Source organism: Asterias rubens, chromosome 13 (assembly GCF_902459465.1).
Source record: "Asterias rubens chromosome 13, eAstRub1.3, whole genome shotgun sequence".
Lineage (NCBI taxonomy): Eukaryota > Metazoa > Echinodermata > Asteroidea > Forcipulatida > Asteriidae > Asterias > Asterias rubens.
The window spans coordinates 7,217,477-7,245,364 of NC_047074.1; the positions used below are offsets into that span (position 1 = coordinate 7,217,477).

Below are 27,888 nucleotides of genomic sequence, written 5' to 3' on the forward strand. Positions count from 1 at the left end.
TTGCGAAAATAGAATACGCTGTTGCGAACTGGTTTCCAACCAAAAGGACCTATGGTATAATTGTAAACGCAGTCATTGGCATGGGCCCAATACCATCGAGCTGCTAAAGCATGAAATTTGTGCCATGATTTGATAAAACAGGAATACCAACCAAAATTCCTGCACGTGATTTTCAGGAAAAGCAACAACAGCTGAATACAATTAGCAAGCAATATGCAACAAATGGAAAATTTGTTGGTAAATCTTTTTTTATCAAGGCAAAAATTTCATGCTAAGCAAATTTTTGAGCTTAGCAGCTCTATGAAATCAGACCCTGATATTTGACCCTAGCAGAGTCTTTCATGCATACATGTAGACTATAGTTTGTGCAAACAGTAGTGAACTCACATCAGAAGCTGGCTGTATACAGCGTTTTCCACTGTAATACTTCAATCCAGCACCCTCAGTATGAGTGAAAACTTTGAAGAGAATCAAAGGTGGAAACTCAGTCCCTGCAAATCTGAAAAACAATTTGCACCCATGATAGTAAAAGGTTACAAACAATACGATAAAACAAACAATATTGGAGGCCTGCAGGTTGAAGTTGGGAGACAGATTCCAGATGGATCTCTTAGATGTTTAAATTATAGCTACCATGCTTCACAGCAGGAAACAACTGAGCTTAGGACGCTGATGCTGGACAGGGATGGTGGAAGACGGCCATCAGAGTTTCTCGAGAAAATTGGGCTAAAGACAACCTCTTACTGAACTGAAGTCCTAAGATTAGTGCCAAGTTTTTTTTAGGAAGAGTTTGGTGAAATCGACGACTGATTTCTTTGGTTGATAGTAAAAAGTTTTTGTTTTTTGTAACAAAAACATTTAAACTTTAAAACCGATGGGATAATGTTATCTTGAGAATCTTACCTGAATCTTACTCTGGCTTTTATGCTTGGATCTTTAATGAGTTTTGCCTCCATTGGACTGACCTTACGTAGAATTTCATGGGTTAATGAATGTTCCTGTAGATGATAAAAATACAAAAGGTTTATTTTCACTTTGTAATAAACAGCATACAGCAGATATAAAAGTGACATTTACCAAAACTGCTCTAATCTTGTGTCCCAAAGTCTTGATTTTGCAAGTGCAGCTGCACCCTTTGCAACGGGAAGTATTTGATCCATAAAAGTAAACAAACAAAAAGTGCATCAAACTGTTCAGTGGCCAATTTCACAAAGTCTGTAAGCACAAAAGCATAACAGAAAATTGGCTCAGCAGAAATAGGTTGCCAGCCAGGTTGCTCACCTTGCAAAAGAGAGCTGTTCGTATTATTTCTAATGCTGGTGCCTGTGACCATACGGCTCCATTATTTTTTAATCTTAGATTATTACAAATTATTGACCTTTATCAACTAAATTTTGGTAAATTTATGTGTAAAGCTACGAATAACGCATTGCCAAGTTGCATTAATTCACTTTTCATAATAACTTCCAACATCCATTCACACTACACTCGTAGTACTGCCAAGAAAAACCTGTTTGTTTCCCGCCAGAGAACAACATTATACCAAAATAGTCTTGTTCAACGTGGCATTGTGTTTTGGAATAAATTGAGTTACTCAATTAAATCTTCAATCACTCTTCCTGCCTTCACAAGAAAAAAAGAAGAAAAAACTTCTTGATGCTTATTCGTAGGTTTGAAGTATATTGTTAACATACTCACCATCATATAGTAGCCTCTGTCGTGTATTCTGTTTATCTAGTCTGTCTTGTGTTTTCTGTCTTCTGTATAGTATTTGATGTTGTTTGTCTGTCCATAGGTTAAGGCACAAAAGCATCTGCTTCACCCTAACCTAATTGTTGTCCTACTTTAAGCATACTTTAAGCTTCCTAATATATAAATAATCTAAATCATTGTGAACTTTCATATCCTAAGATACTACGTAATACAGTAAACTACTCATAATTTGAATATAATTATCAATCTTTGTAAAATTAGTAAGTGTACATAAAAAATAGGGCAGCAATGAAATAAATGTGTGCAAAAACAAACACAATACAGTTACTGTAATTAATAATATCCATCACTAAGTGACGCACAAGGCGTGAGAATATATTCTAACTATGAGACCTACTCCTTGTACGTAGCATCATGTAATGGATTACACGGTGCTGGAACTGGTATCCCAGTAATTTCCTGCTTAGCGAAGAAATTTCTGCTAAAAAGCTTCATGAAATTGGGCACAGGAAAAAACACACATCGTGGTTCATAGAACAAAGGAATAAAAGGGTAGCGACGAGTTTTTAAACGTCCGTTTAAAACCAGCGGGTCGTGGCCGTGCGATCAAGGCCTGTGTGCACTCTCCACCAATAGGAATAGGGAAACTGCCTGGGGTATTTATGAATGAAGGATAAAAACTCACGGCTGCACAGATTGCATGCTTAAGGAGTTTAAACATCTGGCGGTCTCTGTAAGCACACCAACACCTCTCAATGGATCGAGCTGCTATGATCTGCATCAGTCTGAGGGATGAAGACACAAAAGTTTGTAAACATATTGTCCAGTACGAACAAAACAATACTATGCACAGAGTGTTTTTTCACAAATAATGTTGTTTTTGTTCTAGTATTGGGTATCAATGACAGTTTACAGCATTGGAAATGAGGACAGTTTAGTAACAAAACAAAACTATTTTGTAGGGTAGACTGAACTTTTAATTAAGATGCATGGCCTAATTTTAACCTAAAGAAATAAAATGTTTTTTTCTCCAAATAATTTTCAAAATAAAAAACTGAAAAACATTGACATTTGTTATATATGCCATGATCATGCAGAATAATTGTTTGTGAAAAACAAAAGGCTCATGAATTAAATGTCAAGATCCTAACACTAATTCATCTTCAGTTTTTAATTAAAGGATTTGGGTACTTTTTATCAATGGAAACCACAAGGGAAACTGACTGGGTAAATTTTGAAATGTATTTTTGGGGGTTGAACAAAGAATTGACTAGAGTGGGATTTGAACCAACGACCTCCGGATTAACGTGCCGGCGCTCTACCAACTGAGCTATCTAGCCCTATGTTGGCAGTGTCCCTATTTTGTCAATATCTTTGATAGGGGGTTTCCAGTCAGAAGCCAAACAACCGTTAACTGCCGTGTAGCCAGGGATCACACCCAAATTACGATACAACCTGGGAAGCGGCATCCAGGACAATCTGTGGACATTGTGTTTTTTGTCCTACAAAAAGTTTGTAGACCCCTTAACTACCTCATATTTAATATTTCTTTTATAGCAGTACCATAAATGAAAGCTTGTAAATAATAACGTTTTAAAAATGTTCTATAGTACACTATTTAGAACTTTTAAATCTTAACTCATGGGGTCAAATCGACCAACAATTTTTGACAATGTCAAGTTAAGTCTGTGCAAAAGTATAATACATGTTTATACTGTTTTGTTTAAAACAAGTCCTTGCTCAAGTTTTGATGCATTTAAAGTGAGTTGATTTTAAACTGTTTTTCTTAACAATAGTAGGCCCTACTAATAAATATCTTATTTGTTAAAATTTGGAACAGTATACTCACTCCCTCTGTTGAGTTTCTGGACTGATCTTGGGTTGTGGAATTTCAACAAATGAGTTCTGCTCAGATCCCTTGATGATCTGATGACCCTCTCGGAGGTCAAGACTACGACTGCTGTCTCCATGCTCGGAGGGTAGAGTCACATTCAGTGTTGATCGACTTGAGCTTCTGATTGGTTCCATTTTGTTTTCTCTCTAGGATTTTAAAATTAAACATTGACAGTAGGCTGTTTTCGTATTAAAAATGATCTGCGCCTTGACTTTATTATTAAATTACGTTTATATAGCACTATATAAAAAATCAAATGTATAGTTTTTATTATTCAATGCAACAATTTGTTGTTTCACTTTCACATCCAACCCTGGTCCTGGAAACTGTTTAATAATGTCACTCATTTTAATTTCAATTTTGGTTTTAAGCCAAATTAGCCCCATGTGAAAGGTAAATAGGGCGATATTGGCCCAGTTTTCTGGCTCTGCTTACCCGTTATTCTGCCCTTAATTACTATAGTATATGTGTAAGCGCCGAATCTCTGCGCTAACTGTGAACATAAAATTTCTAGTAATGTGGAGCGAGTAGGCCTCTTTGAATTTGACTCTGTCCTTACTCTATGATTTGACATATGATTTTATAATATATGACCGATTATGACCGATAATGTCAAAAAAAAGGAATACAGCGCCACAGTTACTGGGTTATTTGGGCACTCACTTGAAAATGTCTACGATGTACAAACTAGACTACTCTAGCTTTACCGTGCCACATATTATCATCAGATTATCATATCGGTAAACAGATTACAAGAAATGCACTTCCGCATTTTCAACACACGGCTGAACTGACGAAATGACTGACTTCAGCGTGTGAATTTTCATTCAAGTTGTTTATCTACCCATAAGCCTTTGCGTGGTTGATAGGTTACATCCTCGTTCAATCATACAACAATCTAAACCTATTTCATAAACATAAATCACTATTAATAACAAAATACAATTTAAAAAAGAAGTATTCCACAATCGATAAAAGAAATCAGTTATTTAAATTCGAGATAAAATTTTGTATTATATGGTAATATTGTTAAAGAAAATCTAAAGTTGTGATGGAAAAGTTTTGCACATGCGCAAATCAAAAATTCCTTCTGCTCCGAAGTTCCAAAATGGAGAATCACACTGAATCCCGAATTTGACTGATCTGTGATGTTAGTTTTACTGTTTAGTTTGCATCAAAAGGTAGGAATTTCTTATAAATATTATGAAGTACAACGTTTATTGTATGCTATTCTATTGTATGCTGTTGGCTACGTAAATTGTTTATTATTGCGGTCAGAATCTCACTTTGTTTAGTTTGCAAGTTGCAGACGCTCTTTTCTTCCGCTGCCATTCACATGATTCATGCTTTTCCAACACATTCCACAGTCCAGTTCCACAATCACAAATCGGGGTCGCACTAATTACCGACAGGACAACTCACAACCCCTTACGACAACTCACGGCAACAAATTAACTTAAATGCACCTAAAAAGAATATTTGAACATAACTCAACCATTTAAAATATGTATGATAGAAGTTAGAACTAGAATAGAAGTTAAAACTTAGATTAGTTAGAATTTAGTCTTAGAAAAAATAGAAGAGTCATGCTAGTCACTTTCAAACTGTTGAAAAAATGTATTTTTAACTGTTATTTTATTGGTTAACTACACTGTAGTGTTACCGCGAATTAATAGTAACGAACAGTAATACAAATATATCAGACTTGTTCTCTTTCAACACCTGAACTGAATGATACCATTATGCCGTAGGGGTGATATAAAATGCAAGATCACTATTTACCATTTTCTGTGCCTCTCGACTTCTCTCGTGGAGTTTTGAACAAAATAATGGAAAAGTTTCTGTAGTGTAGGAGTTATCCTGCGTTACGAAGCATCCGCAATCTGTGCAGGGCGAAAAGGTTAAACACATACAATTTCGACAGCTAGTCAGCAGATTTGCTCCATTTTTATCATTTTTGAAAATCATGACACAAATTCTAGGAACATGAACTTGATCCTCAATGTCTAATGAATCCTACCATATCACTCAAACTCAGTAATTACCCCGCAGTGGTATTGTCCAGGTACGTCGAAAGACAACTTGGCGGATTTATTACCGTTAAATAGGCTACTAATTCGGGGAAAAAAAATCTCTTTTTACAGTAAAAAAATACGTTTTTGTCAACAGTTTGACTTTGAAAGTGATTTATAGATGCATATGACCCTTCTTCATACTTTTAATGGTTGACTTGTCTGCTAATGCTCAACTGTTCTTTTAAAGTGCATTTAAAATTTGTTGTCGTGAGTTGCCGTTAGGTCGTGAGTTGTCTGTATTTAGTGCGACCGACAACTCGTGATCATCAGACATCAGTGATCATTATTCTTAACCCTCCAGCCTCCCGACGATTATCGCAACTATAATCGTTCAAACTCATCCTCTCATAAATGCACTTGTTGTTAACTGACTGTGTTCGTGTTAAAACTAACATTAGTAATATTGTAACGGGGCTGGAAACTGCCTGTTCAAGTAATAGACTCAGCAAGAACGTACACTCAGAGATCAAGTTACTCGTCCAATGATGAGAACACTTTTATTCGGTCTCAGATGTCTTCACTTATTTCTGTATAATGTGCATAACGCACGTAAACTAAAGCCTATGTAGTTGACAATGAGTTGGAGCGTCAATGTGCATCTGCAATTGAACACTCGCTGGTTGTAAGACGCGCTCCTAGAACAGTCTAGCCGCTGCTCACCGGGTTAGAACAAGTGACAATCTGAACACCGAGCTCACATTTGGCTCGTCTTTTAGAGCTTTTAGGGTGCGCAAACAACGCAAAGAGCTAGCGTCTCACAACAAAATGCCTCTTGCACTACTCTATTCTAAGTCGTAATAATCCTTGGCTAAGTACGGCACAGGTGAATTTAACTTGTAGAGGTCATCAAACTTTTGGTTGACAAGTATAAAGTAATTCTTTACATTGAAATATAACATTGAACTTGTACTTTAATCTTTCCTAAAATCTAGTAAATAAAGTTTATGAAGTAATAAAGTCTGCTGACTGGAATTTATTTATTAATATTATATTAGCATGATTAGTTTTTATTATTATTTAGCTTGCCAAGCTTGCCAAGGAAGTCATGAAGTTGGGCAGTCGGGCTGAGGCTGGCCCACTCAATGAGTTAAGTTTCATTCAGCGGTCAGTGGTTTCATGTTTTCATTCCATTGGGATGCTTTTAGAACCTTGAAGTTCAGATTCATCATTCCATCATTCGTTCAGAAGTTTTGTGTCCACATCTTGTGGTAGCCATTGATGTTTATAAATTAAAAGACATTGCCAGCCAAGCCTCTTTGGTTTGGTCTTCCTGACCATAGAATCAGTTGATGTTTAATTCCAGAGTCCAACATGTAGTGAATACTGGGTTTTATAAATAGTATACAGGGACTCGCGCTCGGTCGCTTTGGCTCCTCTGGTCTTACTTGTCACAAAAGTCCTCAGAATCACGGGTCCCTACTCCTCGTGCCTTTGCCTTGGCAAGCCGCTGGGTCCTTAACACCTAACAAGGGGTTCTACTGCCTTAGGTAGACTTAATGACGGTATAAATACACACTCAAAAGACTAATAAGTTGGGGTTCTTATGCCTCATGATGTTGTTTATTCATACTCAGAAATCAGACTGTTTGCATCACGCTACCCCAAAAAGCCTGCCCGCATCGACCACTGGTAAGGTGCTAATATAACATGACTCAGCACATTAGATGTACCCAGTCCTCCTGGCAGTACTTGGATTGCCAGGGCCTTATCGAGAATTAAACAGTAACCAGCAACCCTAAATCAACTTGATTCCTACGCAGTGACAATATTTCATGAACACTGCTTTTATAACTGCTTAGTGCTTTCAAAATGTTATGATACAAATTTGTTAAATGTGTGTTTTTTCTTGCCAGGAAGACAAATTTGAAGACTTCTCTGTTATTCTGAGTTATAACTGAGTTATTCTGTGCTACTGAAATCAACATCAACTACGAAGATAAACCAAAAGTCTGCTATTCACCATGCGGTTCAAGACGTCACTTGCTAAAGACCCTAAACATATCCTTTTAATTTAATTCACCTTATTGATTTATCATTTGTTGCCTTGTGTTCACAGAAGAATGTGCCAAAGTTTATCAAGGTAAACCCTTGATTAATTCTTTTTTTAGAGAAGCAAAATGAGCTGTTGATAATGTCTCACCAATTTGAACAGTTAATAGGTGAAGACGTGGTGTGTCATACATAGCCTAGCGGATAAGAGCACCGAATTCAAACTCTGGTGTTTTTGATCAGTAGAGTGTGGGTTCGAGTCCCAGCCGTGACACTTGTGTCCTTAAAAGCATTACACTTAACCATTGCTTCGTCCTTCATATTTGACGTAAAGCCGTTGGTCCATTGTGTTGTGTAACGCAGGTAAAAGAACCCAGTGCACTTTTCGAAAAGGGGTTCAACCGGGTGTTCCTGGCTGGATTGGCAGCATTTTGTCCAGCACCTTGCAAACCATTACATGGTACTATGTTAAAGGAGCAGGTCTCATATCATATTTAAACGTAGAAAATATTGATTGTGCGCTTAGAAAAAGCTGTATTAACGCCTTATAAATGGAGTATTATTAAGGGAATAATATGGCTAGCGACGAGTTATTACACGGCCGATCAAAGCCAGCAGGGTCGAGTTGCCGTGTGATAAAGGCCCAAGCCGAAGGCGAAGGCCTTAAGCGCACGGCAACGACCCTGTAAGGTTTTAATCGGACGTTTAAGAACGAGTCACAACTCTTTTATTCCCATTCATAAATGCCCTTTTGGTTAAAAACGTTACAAAAATACAATTACAGACACTTTGACAGTTGAAAATTTGAGGTGTGAAATTTTTTTTTCAAAAACTTTTGTAAGAGTCTGCTGCGCGTGGGTCGTGTGTACACGCGCGCGCTTAGAAATAGATTACGCACGCGCACTTAGAAGTAGGTTATGCGCTGTTACTAATAGCTATGAGTTCTTGCGCGCCTGACACGCGGAAGCCAGCCGGTTATAAACACGGGTCATTATCAACCCTTTAAACACCCCCACGTGATGCGCTCTCCACCAATAGGAGTAGAGAAACTGTCTGTGGTATTTATGAATATTGTTTTTAACAATTGGTTAATTTACTGTTGATTTCTTTAATTGCCGAGTACATTCAGAACTAGTAAGCTGCGTAGCTTGGACAACATCTGAAGAGCTCTATTCCTGCAGTGATGACCACAAAATCCTAAGATGGAAGCTACTCTCAGATGAGACGTCAACTCTTGCTAAGCTTCCTAACGATGTTTATGCTACAGATATTCATTTCTTTCCAAGAGGGCTGGGTGGCAAGACAAAACAACCACAGTCAGATGTGTTTGTCCTGACATCCACGGATGGTAAGTCTTATATCTAGAAGACAACAACATTAAAGAATACTGATGGTTGTTGGATGACTAGGAACCAGACTGTATTCAAGGTTCGGTAACATTTAGTAGAATTAAAAATGGGTGCACCATACCATCTGCCTCCAATGCACAACACTAAGAGCTGTTAACATTGGCTGCATCGTGTCAGAAGTCCTAAGAATGATTTGCTGTCGAACAAAAAAAAATTGACAGGAGTGGGGTTTGAACCAATGACCTCTGGACTGACAATCCGGCGCTCTACCAACTGAGCTATCTAGCTTTATGTTAGCCGTCTCCCTATTTTGTCAATAACCTTGTTGGGAATTAACTGCAATTAACTGCAGGGATTACACCCAAGTTTATGATACGACCTGGGAAGCGGCAGCATAGGGGGATCACCTTAATGGGGTTCAGTTATGGAACAGTCTTCCAGAGGTTGTCAAACAGGCTGAGACATCAGAACAATTCGAAACCCGGTTAAAAACATATCTGTTTACTTTGTACAACAATTGTTGATTTCCTTTTACAGCGTATAGGGACCTCACGGTGATATGCGCTTTATAAGAAATATTGTGATAAATCAAACTCAGGGATAGTGAGATCACATACATGGTGTACCACAAATCAAAACCCACATCAACTCTGCATCCTCCATGCAAAGCCTCAATTCTTTTAAGATCTGTTTTGTACAATTTGTCCTCCTTTTTAGGAAAGTTCCTGTTAATCTCCAAGTCTGGCCGTGTTGAGAAGTCAGTGGATGCTCATAGAGGGGCTGTGTTGTCTGGTAGATGGAGCTATGATGGGACAGCTATGGCAACAGCAGGAGAAGATGGTCAAGTCAAGATATGGTCACGCAGTGGAATGCTGCGCTCAACACTAGCACAAACAGGTATGCAATACCATAGTGGAACAGAATAACAACTTAGATGCCTCAGGTAGAACATAATTTAAGTTTGCAATTGGTTAACAATTATGTTCAAAATGGTGGACCATCGAAAAAAGAAAACAGAAAAGAAAAAAGTTTGCCGTTTGTCATGTACTTCTAAGTTGTGACGGATTTTATTCAAGTTAATAAATGAATAGTGAGGTGGCAACATCTCAATGTTTCAAATCAAGTCATACTGCTGCATACATGTAGCTTACTGAGCCAGGGGTGGATTTCACAAAGAGTTAGGACTAGTCTTAACTCGAGTTAGGACCAGTTACTCGTACTAACTTAGGACTATCCATGCAATTTGTATATCTCCTAGGACTAGTCCTAAGTTAGGACTAGTCCTAACTCTTTGTGAAATCGACCCCAGGACCCCTTGCGTATGACATCACAAGCCCAAAACAGTCCCCTCACTTAGGTCAATAAAGAGCTATCATTGTCTGAGAGTCATGCGCAGCGCGTACACACGTGCATATTTCCAATTAGTAGATCTTAGTTGCAAATTGGCATTAGGGTAAAACCAAATCAAATTTTCACTATTTGACATCAGCGGTGGTGACCAGTGCAAGGGGTCTATTTCATCTATGGACCAAAATTTAAAAACTTATTTTAAATGGGGTCCTGCTTTGTCGAATAGACCTTAAAGGAACACGTTGCCTTGGATCAGTCGAGTTGGTCTTTGAAAAGCGTTCTGTAACCGTTTGTTATAAAATGCAATGGTTCGAAAGATGTTGTAAAAGTAGAATACAATGATCTGCACAAATATGCCTCGAAAGTGTGTGGTTTTCTTTTTACCTCGTCGACTAACACAGTGGGCCATTTATGGGAGTCAAATTTTTGACTCCCATAAATGGCTGACCGTGTTAGTTCGCGACATAAAAGGAAAACCGTGCAATTTTGAGTGATACTTGTGTGGACAATTATATTATACTTTTAAAACATCTTTCTAGCCATATGCATTTCATAACAAACGTTTTCAAACGCTTTTTATAGACCAACTTGTCCGATCCAAGGCAACGTGTTCCTTTAAGCACATGATGTTGTATCAGTAGGGCGCCCTCTACTAGAGGTAAAAAAGCGTACAAGTGCGTGCGTTTTGATTGTTTCGTCATCGTTTTACCTCTAAGATGGCGGCTGGATGACGTCAATGCATCAGGAGGGAAATGTCTGATTATTCGAGCTTGATACAGAAAAATTGCAACATTTGAATCTGAACCAACTTACTACCTGGTGATAAGAAGCAATTATTGTTCATTTTATTGGTCAAGGACAACGTATTAACCATATCTAAGATGCCGGTCAGTTTCCCTTGTGGTTTTATTACTTGAGAATTCTAAGCTGTAAAGCCCGATTCATGCTTCCTGCTAATGTGAATGTGAAGCGAATGTTGACATCACAAAATTCGCAACCAATTTGGCAGCAGTTCAGCTCTGTTCAACTCACTTGCAGACGCTGCGAAAGGATAGTTAAGACGTCACATTCACGTCAAATTTGCTTCGCATTCGCAGGAAGTATGAACCGGGCTTTACCCTTCATAAAGTCTTTACTTTGTATTTTGGTTGATCTTCTTTGTATAGGATCTCCTGTGTATTCAATAGGATGGTCTCCAGATTCTGACCAGGTATTATTCACCAATGGTAGACAGCTCATCATTAAGTCTCTACAAGCCAACGCTAAACCAGTACAGGTCAGATCTTATTCTATACTATAAATGATCCTTAAATCGCCATTTTGGATGTGGGCGCCGCCATGTTTTCACATCAAGTGGCACTCTGGGGTCAATTTCGGGGTCCCCATGGGTTGGGATTTGTGTTGTTATACCTGTTGTCAGGTGCCCTTTGTGGTTTCACAGTCAAAGCGTGAGCGTGCAACTACTTCAGGGTACCCGTGGGTTGGGGGTCTGTGTTGTATTTGTTAAAGAGAAACGTAAAATTCAATTTTGTGATGTACTCGTTTTCCAATAATAATAATAAGATTCCATTAGTTGTTGAAATCCAATGATGATATGTTTCAAATTTTGCTCTGAAAAAGTTGGTTATTTTTTTTATTTTTTATTATTTAATTTTTACTGTTATTGATATCCAACAGCGGATAGCCGCCACTTACAGGAATCATTTAAAACTATATAAAAATATAACCAAACCATCCCTATACTAAAATGAACACACCAGTTTTTCTCAGAAAGATGTCATTTAGGTATACTGGAAGGGTATCGAATACATGTGATGTTAGAGACTTGTAATTTTTTCCCCACTCACTTGAGGACTCTATATCTATTGGGAAATGAGTGCATCACAGAATTGAGATTGTTAATTCCCTTCCTCTTTAATTTAAACTATGTCAGTGTCAGAGTGTGACACAAGTACTTGCGGCCAATGCTTTAAAAGTTTCTATTACTATTAGTATTATTATTATTATTATTATTATGATCTCTTACTACAGTGGAAAGCCCATGAAGGTGTGATCCTGAAGGTGGATTGGAACCCAGTCAATAACCTTATTCTCTCTGGAGGGGAAGATTGTCGCTATAAGGTATGGGATTCCTATGGCAGACAGCTCTACAGCAGCCACGCACATGAGTATCCCATTGTGTCTGTATCATGGGCCCCTGATGGACAACTCTTTGCTATCGGATCATTCAATACACTACGGCTGTGTGACAAGAGTGGGGTGAGTCATTGCTAACACTCAATAGATGTTAAATTTGCATTGGGGATAAAGAATATTCGGGGATAAAGCAATCTAGGCCCAATTCCATGGCTCTGCTTATTGTAAGCAAAGAATCAGTGTTATGGAAGCAGGGAATTATGCACTGATGTCAAGTGTATTTTCTGGGTTGGCAGGGAATTTTCGCTTGTGCACGTGCGTAGTCAATGTTACCAGGCATTCTTTTCTTACACAGCTAGCGCAGCGCAGACATTTTGCGCTTGCCATGTTAGCAAAGAATGGTGATGAGTGAGCTCAGAATTTGACGGTAAGCAGAGCCATGAAGTTACCCTGATCTCATTGTCTTATGTACTTGTAGTTTTCTCAATCCTGTGTTAACTCTTGATGGATCCATTTCTGGTTTGTAACACAGTGGTCTTATGCACTAGAGAAACCTAACACAGGAAGTCTATTCAGTATAGCATGGAGTGGTGATGGTACACAAGTAGCAGGTGCGTGTGGTAATGGACATGTCATCTTTGCACAGGTTATTGAAAGGTATGTTTGAAATGTTAAGGAATGATAAAATCTCTTAGTCAGAGAATAGTTCATTTTCCCAAAATTGTCGACATGTAACTTTAAACAGAAATGTGGATATGAAAACCGTCAATAAACTATCTGTATTAAAACCAGGATCCTTGTGCATTTAGATTGTTTGCACATCAACTGAAGCAGATCAACCAAACTTTCATGTTTGGAGAAAACAACGTTTAAAGTTTAACTATTTTGTCGCTGCTCGGTCAAATCAATGTTGAAACGAAAGTGTCTGTTCATTGTCTGTTCAGTGTCTGTTCAGTGTCTGTTCAGTATCTCCTTGTGAAAATGCAAAAGGCAGAGTATTTGTTTTTAGCGCTATGTATTAAACAAAAATGATGATCTGTACATTTTGTGAAATGGTTATTAAGCTAATTAGTGTAATTACGAAACTTAAACACTTGAAATTTAAACACTTCAAACACTTAAACACTTTATCACTTGAAATTTGGGGAACATGTTGGTGTCAATAATAACTTCCAAAATGTGTACAAACATACATTTGCCAAAATTCATTTCTTTTTTTAAAGAATTACCTCTTCATGAAAACAGTGAAAATGTATCTGAGCAGGAAATGTTTCCAGTTGGTACTTTGACACGTTATGTTTTGAAGGAGTGTACTAGTGGCCAATCTATTCAAATCCACTGTTTTATATTATTTCTACTGTCTAGGCGGTTGGAATGGAAGAACTTTGAAGTTGTTGTGGTTTCCAAGAAGACAATTCACGTGAGAAACGTCACCAATGATGCCAAAGAGAAGTTAGAATTCAGAGATCGCATCATCAAGACGTCTGTTGGCTTTGATTACGTTGTGGTGGCTACATCCTCACAATGTTATGTCTATAGGTAAGAGAAACTAGGTTTTATGCATAGAAATAGAACCCGGAGAACGCTGAGCTCGGCCATCCTCTGTGTCGTTTGTGGACCCGGCGTATCAATACCGCGCGATACGTGTGTATGGCAAAAATATCATCATGTGAGATGCGTGTATGGTAAAATGGCAAGATGTCAGTGCACGTACCTTTTCTAGTGTGTTCATTGTCAATGATGATGTCATCGTATGGCAAAACATTTTGCCATACGAGCGTAACAAAAATGGCGTATGCGCGACCATAAAAATGGTCTCACAACGAAACCGCGCTCACAATGAGACACTCAGCGTTCTCCGGTTTCTATTTCTATGGTTTTATGTGAATTGATTGAGTGGAGGTTAAGTGTTTCAAGAGTGACACTGGACTTTTATCTCACTCAAACCTTGCTTAGCATAAATGGGTAACAGTGGCCGAGTAGTCTACCCTGGACCCAAGCTCTACTGCTGTCAGCAGCGGAGTGTGGGTTTGAATTCCAGTCATGACACTTGTGCCCTTAAGCAAAGCAAGTAACTATGGGTGCGTTCGATTAGCTTCCCTGGGTCGACCCCGGTCTGCCCCCGGTATGTTGAAATAGCTTTGATGTTATTCCAGGGGGCTCACCCGGTTCAGCCCCAAGTGCCCTGCTTGTGGGGTTGGTCCAGGTGCATGACGTCATCACGAGAAGGTGAGTGAGCGTTAGTTTAGCTCTTGCCAGGGGCTCACCCTAGTGAGCACCGCGGGGACAACCCAGGGAAGCTTATCGAACACACCCAATAATTGCTTCTAGAAGGTTGGGAAGATATAGAATATTCTATACCAACCAAGCTCCTGGTGAGTGATACCCATGCCTACATCCTTACGAACTGTCAAGGGGGTAACCCTGTTTCAGCCTCAGGAGTAGAGTATGTGACAACGTGCCCCAGTGGTAACAGTTGACTTGGGTCGATAGCTTAAATCAGTTAAATGAAGCTCCCACCTTGAAGTTGCCATCTGGCTTGTGAGTTGGGCGATATCTCATAAAAAAAACTTTTTAAATAGACTAAATCACCATGCACTCAAGTTTGGTTGTGACTGAATTCTTGCAATATTTGCAATGTGTTAAAGGCAGTGGACACTTGGTAATTACTCAAAATATTTATTAGCATCAAACCTTACATGGTAAAGATTAATGGGGAGAGGTTGATAGTACAAACCAATGTGAGAAACGGCTCCCTCTTAAGTGACGTAGTTTTTGAGAAAGAAGTAATTTTTCACGAATTTGATTTCAAGACCTCAAGTTTAGAATTTGAGGTCTTGAAATCAAGCATCCGAAAGCACACATTTTCACAGGTTTGATATTTTATGCATATGTTGAGATACACCAACTGTGAAGGTTAGTCTTTGACAGTTACCAATAGTGTCCACTGCCTTTAATAAAGCTGGATGTAGAGTTTCTGTTCAATGATGAAAGTTGAGGCTTGTAACACGTTGAGTTTCAACAATGCATAAAATCTAACTGATCACTCAATCCGTACAAAGATTTTGGGGTTGGATTTAGCGGGTTGAAATCTTGATAAATAAAGATTTCCTGAGTGGCAAATTCCTCCAAGTTGGACGAAGCTAAAAGTTTAAAAGCAGAAACAGACACTGCTTTGTAATCTGTTGAGTTTGAAAAATTTTTCTATTTTTACGTAGCACTAAAAACTGGAACACACCAATGATCTTTGACTTGAAGGAAGGCACAGTTACTTTGATTATCCAAGCTGAGAAGTAAGTACAAATTCAAGTATTGCAATTCCTCTCCCCATTATTGTTGTCAATTTTGTTTTCATCCTAAAAAAATTCTTTCATTTTGTTTCAATAATTCTTTAAATTTTATTTCCTGAGCTTGACGCAACATGCTGAACTCAACAACTCTTGATACTACGTGTACTGTACATCTTGAGTTTAAATCTAATCCCAAATCACAACTTTATTTTCATCAGTTTGTTTCACTTTTGTTTTCTATTTTGATATATCTGGAATTGTTCTGTTTTTGTAGCCACTCTCTTATTAAACTATAATATTTTTACATTATTTTGGACTGTTAGATAATCGATGTGGATATCTTCCTTTTGAGGATTTGTTGACACATCTCTTTCTTACATCTCTTTCTTAACGTAAACAATATGTTGACATTACCTCAGCTACTAAACTTCAGTTTTTCCATCAGAATTGCCTGTTCATGTTGGTAAAAATCTGTCTGCCTTTTAAAGACTTCATGAGTATGGACATAATAATAAAACCCTGTATTAAACTATCTTTTAATATCATTTCAGGCATTTTGCTATTGTAGACAGTGCTGGAATTCATCTTTATACATATGAGGTAAGTTAATGCAGTCTTGCACTATTAAACCTACGATCCCGGCCAAAATGATTGGGCCACCCCCTGTCCACTTCTCCTGACAATAAACATTCTCTCCCCCCACTCAATGTTGACTGGAATACCGTGCAACAATGAGAACCAACATTGAAAGGGGGCAGGGGGCCCCAACGAGAGATATGGCCGGGATGGTAGGTTTGAGCAGACTGTCAGAAAGAAGGGAAAATATGAGGTTTTTGCTATTTTCAAATCTCGCTGGCCATTAATTCTCAAATAGTATAAAGTTGAAGTGATTCATGAATTCCAGTTCCAATTCTCTTTAACTGTACCATCCAGGTAACTGGTAAAATTGTCATCAGTTTGGATGATTTGAAGAAAATACTGGAAACTGAATGTGTACTGATTTGGCATATCAAAAATAAAGCTAGTCTTTTGAGAAAACTTTTTGTTTTGTATATATTGAAGCACTAAGCAGGAAAACAGGCACTGGTGTATGTTTTAAAAGAAAATGGTTCAAGATTTAACATTTTGAATAAGTTTTCTAATCATTTCCACTAATGTATCTTTAGTTTTACCAACACGCTCATAAAAAAAATAAAATGACAGCTGGATTATAGTTTTTCACTTTTGATACCTTTTGTAGATCAAGTTCTAGGCCTTGACATGATGAATCCCTACTCACTGTGAATGAAGATGTATATAGATGTATGTTTTATTATTTACCTGAAGACGTTTCTGCTAAATTAGTCTTCAGGTTTTTGAGAAAAATAGTGGTGAAAACCACAGAGCAATGCTTTCAAGAAATTCGCATAAATACGTTGTACATTCTAAAATATTGTTGCAGGCCTCAAATTTCCCGATTTTTAGGGCAAGGCCACTTTGGCCTTGAATTTGTCAAATTTTGAAAGGGCACCAAGGCCATGGGGTAGGGCACCAAGGCCAACTTAAAATTTCAAAAAGGGCATCAAGGCCATAAAAAATAAAGATCATGAAACAATTTCTGTTCAGGTCCATGAAGGCTATTTTAATGAACCATTTCATTACTTTTGCTTTCCTTTAACAAAAAAACATCAAGTATTTTTAAATGTATTTAATTTTATTGATTAATGGGAAGTAAAAGTAAGCATCCATTTTTTGTTGCGATGGCCAGACGTAAACAATGAACTGTCACTTAACTGTGTGCAGCGGAGATTTTGTTGCGACGGCCGGCCCGGACGTAAACAATGAACTGTCACTTAACTGTGTGCAGCGGAGATTTTGTTGCGACGGCCGGCCCGGACGTAAACAGTGAGCTGTCACTTGACTGTGTGCAGAGCGGAGATTTATTCAACGGACATACATGTACATGTACCATACATGTACATGTACCTTTCATGTACATGTACATGATGCGTGATTTACGTAACATGGCCCACATGCACAAACATGTACGAGTACCAGTGAACAAGCACAATACCAGTGGAATAGGCGGACGCCCAACCTCGAATGGAACCGAAATTGTGATTAGCTGGTACCCATCATGGACAACCTTGCGTGGGTACGCGTGTTGCAAGATGAGTACCAGTGCGATTGTTCTCAAATGGTCGTTGCAAGTACATCCGGCCCGTGTATAAACTTCGAGTACACAATGTCTATGATGGATGCACGTCTGTCGTTCGTTCTGCATCGTGCACACACACATGCACTGCATGGATATGCTGCCGTCCGTTTAAATTCCGTGTGATGAGCATTCAACCGACCGCGCTCTGTTGCGTGTATTAATTTAGAATGTACATGTAAGTGTTTGATTTTATGTGCACACAGACGGATGGTGGTGTATCAAAACATAAATTTTGATCTCAAAAAGGGCACGGCGGCCATCAGAGAAAAAGGGCACGGCCTTTTTGGCCGCGAAAATGTCAGATTTTCTCGGGGCACCACGGCCAGTAAGCAGGGCACCGGCGGCCATGGCCGTCGTGGCCGCCGGGAAATTTGAGGCCTGTTGTTGTCTCCTGATGAGATGAAAATTATTTTTGTGAAATTGTTTGACTCATTTCTCAAAACCTGAAGCACCTCAGTTAGTAATATTTAAAGTGAAGCTTATACCATCATTATCTTCAAATTGTATAAGTTTAATGTAAATCTGTGACGTTGTGTTTTGTGTCCTACAAAAAGTAGAAACCCTGGTTTAGGTACTTTTGCACAATGTCCACAGATTTACATTAAACTTACACAGTTAGAAGATTATGATAGTAGAAAGCTTCCCTTAGAATATTACTTGCTGAGTTGCTGTTAGTTTTTGAGAAATGAGTAAAAGAATGTCACATTTTGTTTTGCGTCGTACAAAAAGTACCCAAATCCCTTAACAAAGATGATGTTGTTTGTCTGATTTTCTACTTGTAGGGTCGTCTGTTGTCATCACCTAAGTTTGCCGGAATGCATTCAGACACACTGAGTGCCCAGTCATTATGTGTTAGTAATGACACAGTGGCTGTGAGGGACAAGACTGATGAGAAGTTGGTACATCTATTTGATGCTGCGACTAGTCGGCAAGTAGACAGCAAGCCGCTAGCTCATAAGGTAGGAGTGCCACTTTGGTGGTCTACTGACCAGGGCCTAATTTCATAGTACTTCTTAACGGCCAATTTTGTGCTAACTGCATGCTTTCTATTTCATGGCGCTGCAAGCACACGAAAAGGCATGCTAACCTTCCGGTGCTTACTGCAAGAAAACATATGACGTTACAATGCACAATGAAAATCAACAGTAAACGCGCAATATTGCCGTCCGATTCTTCTGCTAACCTGTGAAATACGCTAGCACCTTAGCATTTTTTTCTGCTACAGTAAGCACGAAAATTTGCTTACCGTTAGCAGCGCTATGAAATTGGGCCCAGATATAAACTGTATCAAATAACCCCTTTGTTGGTATGAAAGTGACAATCTTGTAGGGCTGGCCATATCAAATCTAAACAGGTACATATAGGTTTAAAATAAAGCACGCAGCACTCAGTGTTCCCGGTTTGATTTCTCTGGCACACGCATGCACATGCTTAGAGGGAGAGGCCATGTTGTTTCCGATACTGCCTATTGTAGAGTGTATATGACTGGTTCCTACCAGACATACACAAGCTGTTAGAAGAAATAATAATAACAACTATAATAATAACATTTAGTTCTTATGTAGTATAGCGCATTTTAAGGTACCAATGCACTTTACATTAGTAGTGCCAAGGACATTCCTTGAATCTTTCTCAGCTCCCTGGGGAGTACATGGCTCCAGGCTCAGCTGCCCTGGCACTACAAACGTTTTTTCAAATACAATATCAACCTCTACCCTTGCAGCTAGGTACCCATTTGCCCCTTGGTGAAAAGAAGCAGTTATAATGAAGTGTCTTGTGTCATGGGTGAGATTCGAACCCACACTCCTGACGACTAAACCACCAGAACTTGAATTAAATGCTCTAAACCACTCGGCCATGACACCCCAGTATTTATCAATGGGAGACTTTCTGGGACGATAGAGGGCAGCAGACTTACCGGGTAAATCCATTGTTCTCAGAATTATGCGCATGTTCAGAACTACGTAAACAATGGAAATTTACCCGGTATGTCTGCTGCCGCCTAGCGTTGGAAAGTCTCCTATTACAAACTTTGACAAGGCAAATGGGTAAGGTAGTACGGCAGACTTCCTAGAAGTTAACTGGCTTTGTATTTATTCCTTTAAACAGCTGGAGATCATTGAGATTGCTTTAGACCAATGTGGACCAGCTAGTGAGAGACACATCGCTATCGTTGATAAGAACAGGGATTTATATCTCAGTACAGTTCGCAATGTCGGCAAAGCACCCAAGATTGTCAAATTAGGTGAGTCAAAATGAATCTCCTCATGAAAGAATAGGGTGGCCAACTTCATTGAGCTGGCCCCTAAATACCGGGCAACCTCGGTAGTCTAGTTGGTAAGACACTGCTCTAGAATGGCAAGGGTCGTGGGTTTGAATCCCACTCGAGTAAATAAAACATATGCATGTGATATTTTTTTCACAGGACTCTGGAAAGTACGTACTCAGTGCTAACACTTATCGGTGTATGGGTAAAAACCAAAATTAATATTCATAAAACATGTAAGCATAAAAACTTGCTAAGCACGTACAAATCTTGCTTAATTTGACACTGGTTACCAGCCAAAATTACATAAAACGATTTTGATTGAGACTGGTGCCCAACACAATTTTTGCTTAGCAAGGACATTTTTTGAGCAGTATTTTCTGCTTTTAAAACAGCTGTATGAAACTGGGTCCTGCTTAATTAGCACATCCATTTAGTAAGCCCAGAAGAAAACTGTTGTTTTGCAAAAATAGGTGATCACCTATTATATATACATCACACATAGATCCTTGTCATCTGTTTGGTAGAACATGCATCATATGTCATCCTTTATTTTGCCATGTATACCAAGTGGCCCTTCAACACTTATTATAGGAGTCCTATATTATGGATAATTATAGGACGCTTCCAGATAGGCAGCTGGTTCAGGCACTCTCTATCCTTTGGCTTGAGGTAGCTGCTTGAGACAATGGAATACATGCCCTTTGGCATGGGGGTTGAGTGATCCACAGTAAGGCATATCTGTTTTGTTTCATTCTCTTTAAACAATTGTTACAGGTAATATGATATCGAGCTTGGCTGTTAATGATGGTACTAACATGCTAGCAGCTCTACAGGATAGCAAACTGACAGTGTGGTTCTACCCCAGTGCTGCTTATGTAGATAGAGATTTACTACCACTAACCATCATGGTTAAAGATGCAAGGTATGCATGAATAAAGGCAACAATTGACACTTTGCATGGTGGAAATACGATATAGGAAGGTTTGCGGTAACACCATGTAATGACTATCTTTAATGAGTTGGGGTGGTTCTGAAAAGAACCGTTGGTTTCAACACGACCAACGGTTCTTTTCAGATCCACCCAAACTCATTAGAGATAGTCATTACATGGTGTTACCGCAAGCCTTTCTATATAAATTGCCACTTTGAAAATAAGCAAGAACATCATTACGATTGACATCAATGGTGGTTTGCAGTTCCTTTGTACTTTTTTTATTGAAAGTGCACACAACGACAAGGCCCATTGCATTTCACTACATTATGTGCAATCAAAGAGCAAGGACAAGCAAGATGTGCTCTTTGAGAATAATTTCATTAATGTTGTCATCAGTTTGTATCATAAATTTGAATCTGAGAACTGTTACTGTCACATACAGCTTTCAGATTGTTATAGGTTTGTTTTATTGCATATCACTATATTTATATTATAAGTAATCACACAAGCGCGAGTGGAATACAGAAAAATATAGCGCTTCTGCGCCCCATGGATTTGGGATGCAGTTTTGCTATATTTTCTGTATTTCCGAGAGCGCACGTGTGATAACGTCATTATCTTCAAGCAAATTTGGCGCGTGACATAGAACACACAAGACAAAGGTAGTGATATTTTTATCACCACTCCATTATTCAAATCTGATTGGAGGATTAGCACGTACTTGAAGATAAAGGATTAAAACAATCAAACGGTTCCAAAAACCAAAGGTTTTCTTTCTCTATATAAAGTCTAAGACCTCCCATAAAGATAATCATAGCACACTGTTCAAATCAGCAAGATGTTACACAACAGCTGTTCTAGGTTTAATTCAACACAACTTACAGTAGCTGTTTCTACATTGTTAACTCAACCCTCCTTTAAATACACTGGACACTGTTGGTAATTGACAAAGACCAGTCTTCTCACGTGGCTCAACATATGCATCAAATATAAACCTGGGAAAATTTGAGCTCAATTGGTTGTTGAAGTTGCGAGATAACTATAAAAGAAAAAACATCCTTGCCACATGAAGTTGTGTGCTTTCAGATGCGATTTCGAGACCTCAAATTCTAAATCTGAGGTCTCGGAATCAAATTCGTGAAAAATTACTTCTTTCTCGAAATTTACGTTACTTCAGAGGAAGTCGTATCTCACAATGTTTATACTATCAACCTCTCCCCATTACTCGTTACCAAGTAAGGTTTTATGCTAATAATTATTTTGCATAATTACCAATAGTGTCCACTGCCTTTAACAATAAAACTAAAAATGAAGTTTTCATTCCTGACAGTGAGTTTGGCAAGAACCCACAGATTGTAGACTTTTTGGGTAACCACCTCACGATACGCAGAGCAGACGGCGCCCTCGTTAGTACGGGTATCTCACCGTACCCAGCTATGCTTCATGATCTAGTCAATAATGGGAGATGGGAAGATGCTGTTAGGCTGTGCAGATTTGTCAAGGTCAGAGTAGAATCAATTTATTTGGTTTATTTAACACCAAAACACATGGGATGATACTATGTTCATTTGAAGGAAGAAGCAACTATGGTAAAGTGTGATACTCCCATTACATACAGGGTAGGCTTTAATGCAATCCCACACTGTATGTTTGGTTTGCGGTAACACCATTTGTTTATCTATTTGCTGGATTTGTTCTTTTGAGAACATGTCTGGCTATATTTATAATACAGCCGCAGAGTAGATTTTTTGGAATTCGAGGGAATTCTCCACTTTCGCGGAGTAGATTTTTTCAGAATTTGGGAGAATTTTCTACTATCGCAGAGTAGATTGTTTCAGAATTCTGGAGAATTTTCTACTATCGCGGAGTAGATTTTCGAATTGTGGTGACTTTTCAGTTGTGAAAAGAACTGTCCTGTTTATTACTACTACTTGGACAGGATTACTACACTGTGGACCAGACACAGGCTTTGTACTTTATTCTTGTAAGGGCAATTTTTCTTTAGGGAGCGGCTCGAATGTCACCATGATAGGAACGCTCGTCTTGGATCGAATAAGTAATCCAGGGCATGCACATCCCATAGGCAGTTCGATTGGGCCACTGGAACGTTCCATTTTGGGTTCGAAATACTAATGTCTTACCTTAGTACCTTCGTACCTTCTTCACAATGATGCAATTTTTTTGAATTTTCTAGTGGTCCAGTAGATTGCTGGTGTGTGCCAATAGGAATGTTCTTTTGCACATACATTTTCTTTGTAAAAATACTAATGTCCTACCAATGATGCGGTTTTTCTAGAATTTTCTAGCGGTCCAGTAGGTTGCTGGTGTGTGCCAATAGGAATGTTCTTTTGCACATACATTGTAGAACATACCTGACTTTGAGACTTTCCATTTGTAAAGTGCGTCTCTTTGAGGTAACTTGACCATTTCAAAGGGCACCAAGACATGACAACGAATTCTCCATTGTCTTCTTGAAGCATGTTGCCCATGGGCCCAATATCATAGAGCTTAGGGCTTAGCAGCCAATTTTGCGCTTACTGTGCGATTTCCATTTTAGAGCCCTACTAACCTTAAGCACAAGAAAAAAACATGCTAACCCTTGGTGCTTACTGCACGAAAATAAATGATGTTACAATGCCCATTGTGAACGCGCAGTATGACTACTTAATTTTTTTTCTAACCTGTGAAATTCACTTGAACCTTAGCAATTTGTGCTACTACAGTAAGCATGAAAATTTGCTTACTGTTAAGCAGCACTATCAAATTGGGCCCTGCGGACATCAATTCAAAGCCACATGTAGTTGACTCAGCTTTTGTAAAACTCATTTTAATCCAGTTTGACAATTCCAGTCTGTTACATTTATGATTGTATATGTTTTTTTCACCACAGGACCAAGCTCTATGGGCGTGCCTTGCTGCTATGGGCTCTTATGCTAAGGAACTCAATACGGTAGAAGTTGCTTATGCAGCCATAGATGCTGTAAGTATCCAACGGTTTCAACGCCACCTCTACAAATAAACCTTCTAATTAAAGGATTCGGGTACTTTTTGTAACACAAAACACAATGTCCGCAGATTTACATTAAACTTACACCGTTCAAAGATAATGATAGTAGAAAGCGTACCTTAAATTATTAGTTGCTGATGTGCTGTAGTTTTTTAGAAATGAGTAAAACAATGTCATGAAAATACGTTTTTACATGCTAAAAATGTTTTTGTCTCATGATCACTGAGACGAAAATTATCTCAAAAACTACAGCACCTCAGCAAGTAATATTTTCAGGGAGGCTTTCTACCATCATCTTCAAACTGTGTACAATTAGTGTTAATCTGTTGACATTGTGTTTTTTGTCCTACAAAAAGTACATAGACCCTTTTAAGCAAGGTTCATACATGTACTTCCTGCGAATGCGATACAAATTTTGTTGTCACAAATTTGCAACAGACAATTCGCAACAGAACTACGTTCAATTCCTGGAGAGCTGAGTGAAGTTTTTGCTCGGTACCTTACCAGGGCCCAATTTCATAGAGCTGCTTAGCATAAAAATTTGCTAAGCATGAAATTTCTTCCTTGATAAGAACAGGATTACCAACCAAATTTCCACGTAATTTTCAGGATAAGCAAACAACAGCTGAGTACCAGTAACAAGCAATATGCAACAAATGGGAATTTGGTTGGTAATCCTGTTTTTATCAAGGAAGAAATTTCATGCTAAGCAAAATTTTGTGCTTAGCAGCTCTTTGAAATTGGGCCACGTAGTGTTCACTCCATTTGTTGTGTCTCTACAGGCTGATAAAGTACAGTACATCCTACACATTAAGGAGTTACCACTGAAAGATGTACGTAATGCAGAGATGGCACTATTCTGTGGTAACTCACAAGATGCTGAAGGAATCCTTCTACAAGCTGGACTTGTATTCAGAGCTATCATGATGAATGTAGGACTCTATAACTGGGATAGGTAGGAGATGTAATGATTGATCAGTTATTGTGTGTAGTTAGTTTATAGAACGTTAACTGAAGGAATCCTTCTACAAGCTCCACTTATATTCAGAGCTATCATGATGAATGTAGGACTCTATAACTGGGATAGGTAGGAGATGTAATAAGGGAATAAAAGGGTAGCGATGAGTTCTTAAACGGCCATTTAAAACCGGCAGGGTCGTGGCTGTGTGATTAAGGCCCGAGCAAAAGGCGGGGCCTTTATCGCACGACCACGACCATGCAAGGTTTTAAACAGCAGTTTAAGAACGAGTCACTACTCTTTGATTCCCATTCACAAATGCCTTTTTGGTTAAAAGGCTTAATAAAGTAAGAAACTCGGTAAAACTTATCCGTTTTCCGACGCCCTTGAGTTCTGTGCGTGCGATGCATTTTTATGACTGAGACAGTATTCGGAAATGCTTCGTGCGCTAGTTAGTCTTGGTGCCAGACGTTTCTCGTTTTCCTTTCATGCACAGCGCGGCAAACTCGCAAACAGCGCCTGCATCGCCTGTAACAAGAAACGTCTTGCACCAAGACTAGCGCGTAGTATCCGAAAACAACCGGTAATAAACAGAGCTCCAGCTGGTCATTATCAACCGTTTAAACACCCCCGCCTGACGCGCTCTCCACCAATAGAAATAGCAAACTGTCTGAGGTATTTATGAATGATTGATCATTAAACTGGGCATTGCGACCCTCAATTGGTGAAACTTTGTCATGAATGTGTACCACCCAGTGTATTAGTTTATAGAACGTTAGCCCAACAATTAAAAGGGAGGTTGGAAAATTGATGTCAAAACTGGACCTCACCAAAATGAGGCTCTATGTGTGCTTTATTTGTTCTCACAGTGAGCTCGGCGTGGTTTCAGAAAATCCTCTCCGAAAAAAAGGCAAAATTTATAAATTCTCACCGTTATTCAGTTCAGACTGTTTGGCATCATGTACCAATGTTACCCCAAATTTTAAAATTCACTTTCTGACCCTAGTTTTTGAGAATCCTCTGTGGATAAACAAATGGTTTTAGATGTTTTGCCTTGGAGTGCAAAAACTGTGTTTGTGAGAATGTATCATGAATGTTTGGAAAGGTTGGTGGTTTAAATGGGATGGGTCCTCACACTCCTGCAGATGTCTCTAAGCTATCAGTAAGCAGCCATAATAATTCATTTCCCAGCGTTGATATTTATTGATATTATGTATTTCTTTGACCTCAGAGGGCTAGAGTTGGCAGTGAAACACAAGACCCATGTGGACACGGTACTTGCGCATCGGCAACAGTTCCTTGAGAACTTTGAGAAGAAAGAGACCAACAAACGTTTCTTGCAGTACTCTAGCGGGGTAAGTTGCAGTGTTATCTCTGGCCTGATTGAGCAATGTCATAACATATTCAGACCCCACTGTCACCTGGGACCAAATGTATAGTGGTGTTTAACTGGAAGTAAATTTTCAAGCTAACTAGTAGAAAAATTTGCTTAAGAGTATTTCACAGCTTAGCATGAAAATTAGGCAGCCAGCTTGCGGGTTCACCATGGGCCATTAAGCAGCCCGTAATGGTTCCCTCTTAAAAAAAACATGTTTGCGCCAAGCTGTCACCATATATGCATAATTGTGGTGTTAGTCAAAGGCACTGTACACTATTAGTAAGTACTCAAAGTAAATATTAGCATAGAACCTTACTTGATAACGAGAATGGGCAGTGGTTGATAGTATGAAACATTGTGAGAAACGGCTCCCTCTGAAGTAACATAGTTCCTGGGAAGAGGTAATTTCTCACAATAAAAGACTTCTGGCCAGAAGCCTTTTATTCCTATCTGAAAGCAGACTATTTTGTACAACAAGGGTGTTTTTTCTTGCATCGTTTTCTTGCAACTTCAATAACCAATTGAGTCCAGTTTTTCACAGGTTTGTTATTTTATGCATATGTTTGGATACACCAAGTAAGAATACTGGTCTTTGACAATTACCAAACGTGTTCAGTGCCTTTAAGCCAAAAATGTTTACCAAGATGAATAGTGTATTAACAGTCGAACGTATTTATGTCGTTTAGGTTGAAGTGGACTGGGAGAAGATTCAAGCTAAAATGGAGATGGAATATCAGAAGGAACGAGAGAACCCCAATGCTAAACCCTACAGCAAGTAAAAGTCCTAACCCCCACCCCCCCCCCCCCACCAGCAAAGAGCACCACAGAAGCATCAAAACCCTACAACAAGTAAATGTATGATTACATTCCACACTATAAGTTTTACAACAAGTGAAATCAATGTGTACTCAGTTTGCGGTAACACTGTGTGTGTATTTCTACCTTGCTGTGGAGATTTCGTTCTTTGGGAATTTGGTCTTGCTTTTTATTCTACTGCCTCAAAGTAGATTTCGTAACTCGGGAGATTTCTTAGTTCTGAAAGAAAGTTTCCTGCTTATTTACTACTAACTGGATGGAAGGTAGGAATTGTCTTGGACCACCACTTAACCTTTAGTGGATCGAGGAGACTTCTCTTTGTAAACTTACTAACGCGATGTGAGTACCGGGTGAGGGCGCTCTTAAACATATTTTATCACTTCCGGGGGTATATTATACAAATATTGAGTGGCTCAGAGTGGAATGGGAGGAATATTATCACAAGGTAAAAATTGGACCATTTCATGAGCTAAGCCGAGTGAAATGGAACAGTCCAAATTTTACCGAGCGATAATATTCCTTCCATTCCACAA

At 38.8% G+C, this 27,888-nt stretch overlaps 2 protein-coding genes across 2 annotated transcripts in view; one reads left to right on the top strand and one right to left on the bottom strand.

Annotated features, from left to right (window-relative positions):
• The window catches only part of LOC117298633 (putative uncharacterized protein CXorf58), a 9,808-nt gene extending 5,391 nt beyond the window's left edge, over nucleotides 1-4,417 (bottom strand). Inside the window, exons 1-5 of the mRNA XM_033781952.1 lie at nucleotides 4,271-4,417; nucleotides 3,563-3,753; nucleotides 2,399-2,498; nucleotides 904-998; nucleotides 388-499 (exon numbers count right to left, since the gene is read on the bottom strand). Of these exons, the coding sequence (XP_033637843.1) occupies nucleotides 388-499; nucleotides 904-998; nucleotides 2,399-2,498; nucleotides 3,563-3,741 (486 nt within the window). The 5' untranslated portion in view covers nucleotides 3,742-3,753; nucleotides 4,271-4,417. The remainder of the gene's footprint in view (nucleotides 1-387; nucleotides 500-903; nucleotides 999-2,398; nucleotides 2,499-3,562; nucleotides 3,754-4,270) is intronic.
• Nucleotides 4,418-7,575: 3,158 nt separating this feature from the next.
• Nucleotides 7,576-27,888, top strand: LOC117298447 (intraflagellar transport protein 80 homolog). The gene is made up of 17 exons (XM_033781716.1): nucleotides 7,576-7,680; nucleotides 8,795-9,019; nucleotides 9,738-9,917; nucleotides 11,537-11,646; nucleotides 12,402-12,629; nucleotides 13,039-13,163; nucleotides 13,872-14,045; nucleotides 15,725-15,799; nucleotides 16,348-16,396; nucleotides 18,776-18,952; nucleotides 20,103-20,238; nucleotides 21,037-21,184; nucleotides 22,527-22,698; nucleotides 24,087-24,176; nucleotides 24,986-25,158; nucleotides 26,393-26,516; nucleotides 27,226-27,888. Exons 1-17 carry the CDS (start codon nucleotides 7,644-7,646, stop codon nucleotides 27,316-27,318), a joined length of 2,316 nt encoding a protein of 771 aa, XP_033637607.1. The 5' UTR covers nucleotides 7,576-7,643; the 3' UTR covers nucleotides 27,319-27,888.

Coding starts and splice junctions, on each gene's coding strand:
- LOC117298447 (XM_033781716.1), top strand. CDS start 7,644: ATGCGGTTCAAGACGTCACTTGCTAAAGACCCTAAAC. Junction 7,681..8,794: donor ACTTGCTAAAGACCCTAAAC/ATATCCTTTTAA, acceptor ATTGCCGAGTAC/ATTCAGAACTAGTAAGCTGC. Junction 9,918..11,536: donor CTCAACACTAGCACAAACAG/GTATGCAATACC, acceptor TTCTTTGTATAG/GATCTCCTGTGTATTCAATA.